The 12,900-nt window shown below is 34.0% G+C and overlaps 1 protein-coding gene across 2 annotated transcripts; it reads left to right on the top strand.

Moving 5' to 3' along the window:
* The first annotated feature begins 2,917 nt into the window (after positions 1–2,917).
* Positions 2,918–12,867, top strand: LOC123540974 (calmodulin-A-like). Of its 2 annotated transcripts, XM_045326314.2 has the most exons (7): positions 2,929–3,423; positions 4,827–4,865; positions 5,677–5,719; positions 6,273–6,416; positions 6,864–7,001; positions 10,681–10,788; positions 11,919–12,867. In XM_045326314.2, the coding sequence occupies exons 1-7, from the start codon at positions 3,313–3,315 to the stop codon at positions 12,023–12,025; spliced, it is 690 nt and encodes a 229-aa protein (XP_045182249.1). In that variant the 5' UTR covers positions 2,929–3,312; the 3' UTR covers positions 12,026–12,867. The 2 variants fall into 2 exon arrangements, with proteins under 2 accessions (XP_045182250.1, XP_045182249.1); XM_045326315.2 differs by lacking the exon at positions 10,681–10,788 and having other exon boundaries at positions 2,918–3,423.
* Positions 12,868–12,900: the final 33 nt, after the last annotated feature.

Raw genomic sequence — 12,900 nt, 5'->3', positions numbered from 1 at the left:
CTAAAGTAGTTATGTACCAAGTTTTGTGCTTTTCCCATTTTTTTTGAAGTATTTTTACACCATTTTACTGGACTCTATGTTTGATCCAATGTCTGTCGTATAAACCTGTGACAATAGGGTGAGGACTAAAACTATGTTCGTTGACAATATTATAAGATGGTAAATTTAAGAGCATGTGATTGTCTGAAAATATCCTTACTCAGACGTTTGTTTCGGTCTCGTATGACAAATATTATTTGTTATTAGACCGGCCTGTAAACTCTGGCTGATCTCATCTGAGATATGTCAGGTACTATGGGTGCTGGAATAACAGTACATGGGCTGAATTAACGTTATAGGGATTATCCAGTGTAATCATGTGATAACGTGAACAAACGGGTAGGTAGGGTGGGCCTAACATATGGATTTCAAAAGCACGGGTCTCTCATATTATAGTCCTTATACAGACGCAAGGAAAACGAGCGTTTAGATTATGCTTGAATTGCTGAGATGAAGTGAAACAGTAGGTTTGAAAATTTCACAATTATCAACTATTTTCTCCAGTAGTCAATACTCTAGATAATTCCCCCTTGGGATGCCTCAAATATTGTCATTCAGTGCCAAGGATTAAAATAAATAAGATATTTGTTTTCGAAATTCTTCGATTTGCATGTTTTTCAAATATATGGTTACCGTACTATCACTTGATTCACATATGGATATTTCACCCCTGTTATGCATTAAGAACATTTTTAATATTCGTTGCAATGGTTCAAATTTTACAGCTCTGATAACTGCCATATTAAATATAAAGACGATTTAGTCCTGAATTTGTTAGAAGATACTTCTGACAAGAATGGTTGCGGATATATTTTTGGCACTCTTTGTTTTTGATCATTCGTATTAGATCACTGTTGCTTTCGGGACTCCCATTAGAAAACCATGCAATGTCTTTTTGTCGCGGAAAAGCGTGAAATAGAAAGAATTATGCTTGCTTTTTAGTGCTACCTGAAATGTTTTAATCGAGTGAGCTCCGAAAAATGTATTCTCACGAATTTACAAATCATTCAAGAAAACGTGGCAATTCACTAGATAAATATAAAAAAGAAAGTTTCTTATTTAGTGTGTTTGAAGCAATTGCTTATCAAGAAAATATTAACATTCTGTTCACTGACAGATCAGTGTAGGAACGATTAATGTGTTCATCTATATCGATCATAAATAACAAAAGCTGTATCAGTCTAAATTTGAGTGTCATATTAATATCTGCCCGATCGGTCTGTGTAAACACCTTATGTGGAGATAATAATTTGTTTTTGTCAGATTCATTATCGGTAAAATAACAATTCCATTTAAACCTAATCAATTTTAATGCTCCAATGGACATGCAATGACTGTCACAAAAATTAAATTAACCTCAAATACTAGATTCGTATGAACAATGGTTTATGATTTAAAAAGAACAATAATTGTCGATCTTAAATATTGATGCCTTTTGATACGTTTTATTTACCAAAAAAAAAAAAAATGGACAATACCTTTAAGAAATTTCGAGATTGTATCTCCTACGAGATATATCTAAGTTCATCTATAATCGCCACCGTCACCCATTTGGGTGACTACTACACAGGTTGTTAGGTTTATGAAACACTCCAGAAGCTAAATGCAGAATATCCTTAAATAAACCAGTCATAATAAATAATAATATCAGTATATGTTTAACTAAGTCTGTTCGTAGAATATAATGCCAACACTCGTCACTCCCCCTAGCATCAGCTTATGCGAATATCTGTTATCCGTTAACATTGAATGCTAAAAGGGATCCCAAAGGACCAGAAAATATGATTTACAGCCGCAACACAGCACTTAAGGATCTAATAGGTATTAAAATCTATGCAGCCAAATTGGACTGATATCGTTGATACTTATCTTCTAACTGAACCTTTGTAGTGAATCTACTGTTGCTCTGTCTTCTTCAAACGCTTTGAATACATATATGCGGCTATTTCAGTTTGCATTTAGATATATATCTGTATCTGCATTGACCTGTTTATAATTTATTTATATTTATCTTGACCCTTCTTATCATTTTATTATTAGATATTCACCTAGCAATGATAACTTACAGTTTACATCGTCCTGTTACTTGGAGCGGATTAAGAATGAAATTACTTCTTAAACTCTCAAATTGTGGTTTTGCCACTAACCGTTTCAAGACAGTGCCCCAGATTGTTCCTTTTTTGTTTGTCCTTCCCTTATTATGTAAACATGTCTTTATGTGTACAAATGTCAATCGTTTACACATACATACACTACGGAAAGATTTCTATTCGGGGAAGCTGCGCTCTTAGAGTTTGGCTTTTCCAAATTAATTTATGTCAATAACAGTTTTAGACTGGTCAGTCATTGTTTATCATTCCTAAGTATGTGAGCTGCTGTTAATATATTAACGTTTTCGGTATTTAACAAATTGTATCATTGTTCGTTAGAATCCTCCCCAAAGATTTAAGGATGTATGAATCAGGCTATGTATTAAATGCATCCATTTAATGCATTATAGTATTGTTGTTTTATGGTTTGATGTTATCGTCATTTATGGCGGGTATTGTCCTTACCAAACCGTACAAGCACAAAGCCGAAGTCAATTAACATTAAAACATACCCTTTAAGTTGCACTTTGTTTGATAGTCATTTTGTTTTGATCTGTAATATATCAATGTCTTACTGTAAACTTTATGGTTAATTTAATTTATTTTGTTTAAATTAAAAGCCCACGATCAAACACTCATTGTTATTTTATTTATCTGCCCATCTTTACTGTGGATCAAAGTTTTAATACCTTTAAACCCAAACCTATTCTTGACTCCTTCAGTTACAATGTAGTTTTTCTGATATTGAATGATTAATTGGTTGATAGGTTCGGGTGTGAGAAATGTATCTGGATGATTGTTGTGCTCAAATTTATTTACGGTACGTATCATGTGAGGAATTAATTATCAAAATATAAAAATAACGTTGCATTCCAAAAGTTTGAGACATTGTTTTGTTTAGATAAAGAGATAGTAGTAAGTTAAGAGTACTAAAACAATAAGAATAAGAAAACAAAACAGTTAATGGATTATTTTAGGGTTCTTGTGAGAGAGACAACATAATTTGATAGTGTTACAAAAAGAAACTGATTTATATATGTGTATACGTCTATCGTTTTTATTAACGTAGGGAAACCACTTGTCGTTATAATAAAATTACATTAATTAAATAGGAGAGCTAGACGCAAAATAAATTTGAATATCTAGTTATAGTAAGAAAGTGTGGACGTTAGTATAGACAGAAATGGATTTGGAACAGCAGAGTGTTATACCTGATATAAAAGTAGAGAACACTATTCTTCGAGAGCTTGAGGAGGAAGATGCTATACGTCGTCTAGAAGATGTCGTTGATACTGTAAGTAGGCATAGAAAAAAGCCTTTCGGAACAGATTAAATGGTGTTGCTGTTATAATATTTGTTTCTTAGGGATAATGGGGTTCCGCTTAAACAGGCGGTAGGGGACTTAAGGGATATAGCATATTTAAATGTTTCTTAGGGATAATGGGGTTCCGCTTAAACAGGCGGTAGGGGACTTAAGGGATGTAACACATTTCAATACCTCAGATCATACACATGAACTGATTCAATCAAATTAACTAAGTCAGTCTGTATCTATTTTGCTAGGTTGCATTTTACGATCCCGTTAGATTTGATTATCTAAGCATTACATGGCGTGTTTGCTCGTATTATATCTAGATATATAGAATCAGATATACACGAAATCTCATTGTTATTTTTTATTATTGATACCAACCTATTCTATGTACAAAAGGTATAAGTAGTTAGATATTAATGAAAGAAGTGTAATACAGAGCACATATGCCTGAAAACACCATACATGCTCAAGCAACTTGTCTCTGGAATCAAATGCAAAATGACATATGAAGGATATTAGAATGATTTCTTTTTGTACATTTAACATGTTAGGCAAGTGGAACAATATAAACATTGCCTGGCACTTAACTGAAGGCAGATTTACTTATGATTTTCATATTGATCATGTTGTTTATTTTATGCGCAATAAAGTCTACTAGCTCTTTTTGTGTACATGTATTATACTCGAATATATTACAGGAAGGAATCTTAAACATATTTTAAAATATGATATCTATTATATTATTCATTTAATGTGTGATCTTTTAATGACTGTGATATAGCATGTATAAATACAGGATAAGCTACCCGCCAGTAATTGTTTTGACCGGTTATGTGATCTCATTGATTAATTATTAGGTTTTATTTAATGATATGTCTTGTTTTAGGCGAAAACAATGCAAATATCGGAATGGCTGCTTAGTATATTTGGTCAGTACATAACAAAGCTAGTAGCTTGGTTCTATTCACGAAAATTGTCAAAACGTTGTCAAATTTGAAGAAGATTACACCTGAATTTTGAAAGTAAAACACACACATAAATACACGCACACACTCACACGCACATGTAGATATCGTGAGTTTGTCTACAATGCGATCCAGGTCTGTTCGCAATTTCTTATTTCTATAAACCCATTAGCTTCATTATGAAAAATTTCGAAGAAATGGGGAGGCATATGTTGCACATGGGCAATGATATTTTGTGATGTGATAACTTTTAAAGTAGCTCGGTTTAATAGTTCAGTTACCTACATTTCTACTATTCTCCAATTCTTTTTGTTACAGGGATATATATATAAATGATGTTGTTTTCTTTTCTTCTATTATTATACATGTGTTTTTGTCTGGTGATCCTAAATGCAAATTACAAATCTTTTTATTCAGATGACGGACATGGCGCACATTCGAAGAAATTCAAGAACGGTGCGTAAATAGCTTTTTTTCTAAATTTAATGTATTATTTTTTCGCATAGACATGTTGTTTATCTTATTTGTTTCTCGTTAAATGCATGTATATGCAAGTGACAACGTCTGTTGTGTCTTTCCCCTACAGTATCCTTTTGGTGTGGCCGATTTTGCTGGGCGTTGCTCTGTGTTTGCTATGCTTCCAAGAATTATGTTCTCACTTTATTATTTTTCCGGTTCTTGTCACATTAAGCAGAGATAAACTACGTTAAAGGTAAAGATAATTTTAACTTTTTGAGAAAAGGTTAAATAAAAAGAGATAAACCAAGTTATTCAGATAAGAAAAAAAAACTGAGATAAACCAAGTTATTCAGATAAGAAAAAAAAAGCTGAGATAAACCAAGTTATTCAGATAAAATAAGAAGCAGAGATAAACCAAGTTATTCAGTTCAGAAAAAAAACAACAACAGAGAAACCAAGTTATTCAGTTGAAACAAAAACAAACAGAAAAGCATACAGAGATAAACCAAGTTATTCAGATGTGAAAGAAAGCCGAGATGAACCAAGTTATTCAGATAAGGAAATACAGAGATAAACCAAGTTATTCAGAAAACAAAGAAAGCCGAGGTAAACCAAGTTATTCAGATGAGGCGTGTGTGAAAAGAGATTATTATAGACTAGTTACCAGTTTGGTAACACAAGTGTACAGATGTAGAATGGGATGAGTTTTGATAGTTTATACACGGTACAGTCTGCTTCGTAGTGGTATTATTTTGAAAACAAATCTCTTTAAAATCCAGATCAGTTTTCTTAACTTTTTATATTGCAGAAAGATGAGCATCAAATGGAAATCAGTCCAGCGTTAGTAAAAGGCAAGTAAAATGTCCATATCCGTTGTATTTAACATTTATAAGCGTCATACTGCCACCCGCACACTTGCACACAATAAGATTATCTCTCACCGATACGGGTTCGAGCCTCACTCGGTGCGTTGAATTCTTCATGTGAGGAAGCAATCAAGCTGTCTTACGGAAGGTCGGTGCTTCTACCAAGGTGCCCGCTCGTGATGAAATAATGCACGAAGGGGCACCTGGGGGTCTTCCTCCACCATCAAAGCTGGGAAGTTGCCATATGACTTATAATTGTGTCGGTGCGACTTTAAACCCAACAAAAGACAATACGTTTAGAGCTTTCAAGAGATATGTTTGAAATGCATGACAACTCCTGTGTTTGGTAATGAAAAAAAATGCATTGAAGTACGGAATTACAGACATTGAAAAATGTTTTGTTTTTACTGTCTAATCATTTAGTTTTAACCTAAATAAATTATGCATGCATATTGTTTTGTTTTAGAATAAGATCTAAAAATCGTGTCGTGTAAAATGTTAACTTTATCCTCATGCGAAACATTATCTGTTTTTACAGAGGCAATAGAGGCTTTTAATTTATTCGACAGAAAGGGCAGACATGGTTTAGATATTGATGGATTAGCACATGTATTTCGTGCTGTTGGTCAGAATCCATCTGATGCTGAATTGAGGGAAATCATGAAAAACTTTGATCTCGATGGTAAAAACTTTGATAAATTGCGTAGAAAAATTATTATAAGAAGAAAATAACTTTCTCGCAGAGCTGAGTAATGCTGTGGTACATGTTATGCATGCTAAATTCAATTTCTTTAAACACAAAATTGACTAGGTGTAGACTTAAGTACTTAAATGGTACGGTACAGCTTTTTGGAACGGCTGAAATAAAAAAATCTCTGTTAATTTACTAAAAATGTAAGCGTGATTGGTCTTAAACAAGTTGTGCAACATTATCTATTTCATAGGCATGTATTGAATAAGGTATGAGTTTGGAGGGTAAGAGTAAATCTCCTTCTATATCAGTATCATATTACTGATTGATTAATCCAACGGTGCAAAATGTATGACTCGACCGAAATAAGACAATTCACCGGTGTAGTACTATTGTTACTTTGTTATCAATTATTTTACTTTTTTTTTCATGTTTTAGACAATGGGTTATTAAACCAGGAAGAGTTTGAGAAGATGATCGTAACGTACATGAAACCAATGTGGCAAGTGCGAGAGGAACTGAAGGATGCGTTCAGAATCTTTGATAGGACCGGCAAAGGAGAAATAAACAAAACAGGTATTAGTTAGACTTGGGTCGTTCTTCTTAACCCTTATCCAGTCAAAATTCTATAATGAACGTTTGGATAGTATCATTAGCTGTTAAAAGGGGTGCTTATCAAAAGATACTGACTGAATGGCGAACAGTTCTGATCTTGATCAGACTGCACGGATGTGCAGGATAAGCATGATCTACACTGGTCGCAAAGGCAGAATCAATCGTGTCAAGCATGATAATGGTTAATACCATAACTGAAAGTTGTTAGTATTCCAATATGTTACGACACGTGTTGAACCAAGATGTTATTAGTTTTCACTTTACATTGAAATGTAACCATAATGTATGCTTTTAGACTTATTAGGCATTAGCTTGTATAAAAAAAGAGACTGAACACAGTTATTTGTCTTGTTTTTAGCTCACCTGTCACATAGTGACAAGGTGAGCTTTTGTGATCACCCTTCGTCCGTCGTCAGTCCGTGCGTCTCGTGCGTCCGTGCGTCCGTCCGCCTACAATTTCTTGTCTGCACGATAGCGGTTTCATTTATGGTTTTATTTTAACCAAACTTGCACACAACTTGTATCACCATAAGATCTCGGTTCCTTTCTTGAACTGGCCAGATTCCATTATAGGGGCCAAAGTTATGGCCCCTGAAAGGGCCAAAATTAGCTATTTTGACCTTGTCTGCACAATAGCAGCTTTATTTATGATTTGATTTTTACCAAACTAGCACACAACTTGTATCACCATAAGATCTTGGTTCCTTTCTTGAAGTGGTCAGATTCCATCATGGTTTCCAGAGTTATGACCCCTGAAAGGGCCAGAATTAGCTATTTTGACCTTGTCTGCACAATAGCAGCTTCATTTATGATTTGATTTTAACCAAACTTGCACAAAACTTGTATCACCATAAGATCTTGGTTCCTTTCTTGAACTTAATGGATTCCATTATGGGTTCCAGAGTTATGGCCCCTGAAAGGGCCAGAATTAGCTATTTTGACCTTGTCTGCACAATAGAAGCATTCATTTATGATTTGAATTTAATCAAACTTGCACAAAACTTGTGTCACCATAATATCTGAGTTCCTTTCTTGAACCGGCCAGATCCCATAATGGATTCCAGAGTTATGGCCCCTGAAAGGGCCAAAATTAGCTATTTTGACCTTGTCTGCACAATAGCAGCTTCATTTATGATTTGATTTTAACCAAACTTGCACAAAACTTGTATCACCACAAGATCTTAGTTTCTTTCTTAAACTGGCCAGATTCCTTCATGGGTTCCAGAGTTATGGCCCCTTAAAGGTCCAAAATCGGCTATTTTGGCTTTTGCAGCCATATAGAGACTTCATTTATGGTTTTATTTGACATAAACTTCCAAAATATCTTCAACATCAATAAATCTTGGATTCCATGACAAATCAGATCCATTCGTAGGTTCCAGAGTTATTTTAAATCTTATTACCTCCCCTGATTGTAATCAAAATGGATTTATATCAGTAGGTACTTATAGGACTTATTTGAAATTTCATTATTGTCATTAGTTGGACTGAGTCAATGAGGGTAGATAACTATGGACTGATTTTATGTCAAATTACCTCCCTTTATTTCAAATTAAAATGGGTATATCTCCGTAACTAATGAAGATACTGATCTGAAATTTCATTTATGTCAACAGATTTATTTTATTCTTTTGTTCACTTACAATTTTTTTTAATTACTTCCCTTTTACGTTACTATAAATATCTTATTTTTAGTAACGTTTCTGTTATTGGCCATAGGGAAAAACCGAGACCACTTTTCTGTGGTACAACATGGATGGTACCTCCAGTTTTTAGGTGTATTTTGACATATCTGTACCTTGTAAGAATGTGTTATTCTTTTTGGTTAAATTTCTTCCCTTTGTTGTTCCTGTCCTTCGGATTTAGATATTTTTTTTGAGGACCTTCTTGTCCTCAAGTGCAATGATAACAGGTGAGCGATATAGGGCCATCTTGGCCCTCTTGTTCTAGTATCTCAGGCCAAGGTAGCTTACGCTATTAAATGAAGATATTATCGGTTGATAGAATTCAATACACACTGGATTCTTGAAAATGTAATCTCTAATACTCGTCTGAGAATATTTCGCTTTGCACCAACCCCGTCTCGAACGTAGTTTGATCAGTAGTTTTTAGCTCTAAAACAGTCAGATTGTGATTTATAGGCTCAAACATTGTGAGTGAGATCCACAAATCCTGTTCATCAAATTTTCAGCAGGTATTGAGAAATGATGCAAAACACAAAGTTTACAACAAGCCAACCCTTTTTAGAAGTATCATATTTAGAAAGATTTAGTGTTAGATTTAAATTTAGCGTGTTATCCATCTCGATTCAAATTCATTTAAATAGCAAAGTTATATTTGATTTGCAGGTTAAGGTTACTGAAGTATGATAACTCAACGCTAAGCCTTACGTTTTGAGAAAAAAAAATCAAACAACACTAACTCATAGAAAGAAAGAATTGTTTCATATGAAAATTGAACAGCATGTAAAACATGTATATTAGGCGACATGTTGCAAGTGTCACTATACTGATATAAACATTGCATTCCGGAAAAGTACTGCCTAAAGGGGCCTCACTTCCGGACAGTTAAACGACTTTAAAAACGCACCATTTTCAAAGAACTGTTACATATGTTCATCTTGATGCATTTTCAATAGCGTGCAAGTGTCGAAATTTCACATAACTGGGCTAAACACAGTTTTCAGCGATTATTTATTTTTATTTCTTTACAAATGGAATTCATTTTCAAAGGGAGGCAACTTTTTCAGAATATTTTAAGTATCCGTTGTACGGGACAGTACGGCAGAAAATGTAATGGTCACGTAAAATATTGGTAAAGTTGTTGTTCGTTAATAAAATATTTCTGTGTTTTGATGATATACTCCTCAACCTTAATGAAATGAAAAAGCACATTTAAAGATTTCACAAATCGCGGATCTTCCGACTACAATCAAAAATGATTCGGGTTCATTTTTTTTTTTGTACGTTGGCCCCGAAATCGCATAACAAAACGCCCGGCAGCAACACGCGACACGAGAATCACCTTGTTTGCAGATGCCATAAAATCAGCTAAAAAGTGAAGAATTCATGCAAGACTAAGGATATAAAAACAACGCAACGCTTTTTTCAACAATAAATCATCTTAATAAACTAACGGACCAGTGAAAGTGAAATTTGCCTCGGCCTTTAAACTGAATGAAGCATTACTTTTGATCAATTCAATTTTCTGTTATATTTACTTCTAACATGAGAAAAACAAAGAGACCACCACAAGATCAACTGTTTTCTCTGTCAGAACTGCCTAAGCATGAATACTTACACGTACTGCACAAAACACGTATTTTCTTTAACTGAAATGTAGCTGCATTGGTAGATAGAATCATGCTTTTAATGGTGTTCGATATTAAATTATCAAAGTCTTAGTTTGATAAACATGATGTTCTTTTCATATAAGGTTCGACGGGTTATTTTTTCGAACGTTAACATTATCATTTCATACTAGATCAAAAACAATTGCTTATCATGGTTAAGATGCTGCAGGAGAAAATGTCGAACTAACAGACGTTATCCAATACTGAAATTTGTCCCGAGGTTTAGTTATTTAAATGACTGCCCAGCATGTTTCACTATGTTGCAGTAAAAAATGTTTTGAAATTCAGAGTTGGAACGTGTTTTAAAGAAATATGGAGAACCTCTGACCCACCGCCAGTCCAAGGAATTGATTGAACTGATGGATAAAAATGGTGACGGCAAAGTAAACATGGACGGTAAGATAGATGTAACATAATAGTTTATTATTGTTGATTTTAGTTTAACATCTCTTATCATGCTGGACACGATTGATTCTGCTATTGCGACGTGTGTAGATCATGATCAGCCTACACATCTATGCAGTCTGTTCATGATATGCACTGTTCGCCATTCAGTCAGTATCGTTTTTGGTAAACACACCTTTAAATTTTAATGGTACTGTCCAAATTGATAGATGGACAAGTTGATTATAGAAATTTAGCAGGGATAGGGTTGAACGGTTTTTATTTCGTGTTAACTATACACTGTTAGACATCGGCCAATTAAAAGTTTCCTAGTAGGTGACCTATATATTGTATTGTATATTTTGCTGTTAAAAAGAATGACAGGCGCTGGTACAGAATATTCAAGAGAATAACCAATTAATCAATGCTTTCTTATTACTATTGTGTCTTGGGGTGTAGATATTTTTTTCAGACGAGAAAGTCATTCAGCTTACATACGGAATGTCTTTGCTACTGTCCCGATGCTCAAACACCTATAATAACATCTCGGTATTACTCCACCATGAAACAACGGAAAAATTGCCATATGACCTATGTCTGTGTCTCCTTTAACCAAACAGAACTAACAAAAAAAAATTGCAAATGTATCAAAGTTTGCTTTTTAGCTAAAGGATGTTCTTCTTGAATTCTTTAGTCTTTCGATTAAAAAGAAAGAACACACAGTATTTAACGTAGATAAAATCACAAAACTATAACGTCATTATAATGAATTCTTTTTCTTTCGATTTGAAAAAAAAACACAGTATTTAACGTACTAGATTAAATCACAAAACTATAATTTCATGATAAAGATAAGTGTGTTCAATGGATCGGTTATGTCCACTTGATCCATAAGGGTTTCTTAAATTGTCCGACCGGTACACATCTACCATGCCAAGAGCAATATCTGACATTTTTTTCATATGAAACTGAATCTGTTCATGTCTTGGTATTTCAAAAACAAAGATGTTTGTCAGAAAGGTTATATCAAAGGCCACTTCAGTAGTAATAACGCTTAACTGAAACAATTCCTTCGGTCAGAAATCTTAAACGAACCGTTTTTATATCTAGTTTCTATGACATGTTCGTAATTCTCATTTCAGACTTTGTTGATTTCCTTTGCGAAGTTGACCAGCCAGATTACTTCAAGACCCACTATCCACACAACGCACGTCGGAAGAGCCAAGCTGGACTCCCATCTCAGCATTAAACTCGTCTAAACAAAATGTTTTCAGCATTTAAACTAGTCATTACAAATGAACAACATTAATAACTACATCTGAAACACGGTATCACGAATTCAACTGCGCCCGTGTTTTCGGCACGGGATTTGAAAATGTCTTCGAGGTCACCCGAACTTTAGACAAGCGAGTTTGAGATGTCGAGTTTCAAATGTATATATAACTTGTACATAGTCATTGAATAATCACATGTATAATATTTAAGCTCACAGAGTATACACAAATCTTCGGCAACAGAAGAGAGTTTAGACATCCTGTATGCGAGAATATCACGAAGGCTCCGAGTAATCATAAAAGACCAACAGGCTTATTTGGTTGTTGCATATTTTTTCTGTTGGACTTTTGTCCGTCTTTCTATTCAAATATCCATTATAATTCTTTAACATAGAATTTAGGAGGATCTCTATTATTCCGTAAAAACAAACACAAGACAAAACTCATAAAGTGGGCATTTTACAACAATAACACCATTGTGCGTTTGACTTTGCTCTGATAAAAGAGTTAGATTACTTTCTTTCAACCATTTTTTATCCAAAATGTAGGCAGCAAATGAATCCTTAAAAACCTTAAATATTAAGAAATGAATGACAAAACTAGCGGTTAATAACACCTCCTTTACAGGTCTTCAGTCAAATAAAATGTCACACATGCACTGTTAAAGTCATATCTTTCTTTTATATATTTATAGAAAAGTTGGTAATGTTAATATTTGATATGGAAGATGTTTTTACGACTTTCATTGACTGTGGCCTTTATTAGTACATAAATGTAGAATTTGTATGAAAATTTTCTTATCAAATGTTCACGCGTCCATATTTGTCATTTATTTAAATACAGACACGTG

This window comes from Mercenaria mercenaria, chromosome 16, assembly GCF_021730395.1.
Source record: "Mercenaria mercenaria strain notata chromosome 16, MADL_Memer_1, whole genome shotgun sequence".
Taxonomy (NCBI): Eukaryota; Metazoa; Mollusca; class Bivalvia; order Venerida; family Veneridae; genus Mercenaria; species Mercenaria mercenaria.
The sequence above is the reverse complement of the archived record's forward strand: the minus strand, read 5'-3'. Positions and strand labels throughout refer to the sequence as shown.

What these genes read in the sequence shown, in the direction of transcription:
- LOC123540974 (XM_045326314.2), top strand. Translation starts at nt 3,313, where the DNA reads ATGGATTTGGAACAGCAGAGTGTTATACCTGATATAAAAGTAGAGAAC. An exon ending in TTCGAAGAAATTCAAGAACG is followed by an intron (nt 4,866 to 5,676) that starts GTGCGTAAATAG and finishes TTTATATTGCAG; the next exon opens with AAAGATGAGCATCAAATGGA. An exon ending in AGGAGAAATAAACAAAACAG is followed by an intron (nt 7,002 to 10,680) that starts GTATTAGTTAGA and finishes TTTGAAATTCAG; the next exon opens with AGTTGGAACGTGTTTTAAAG.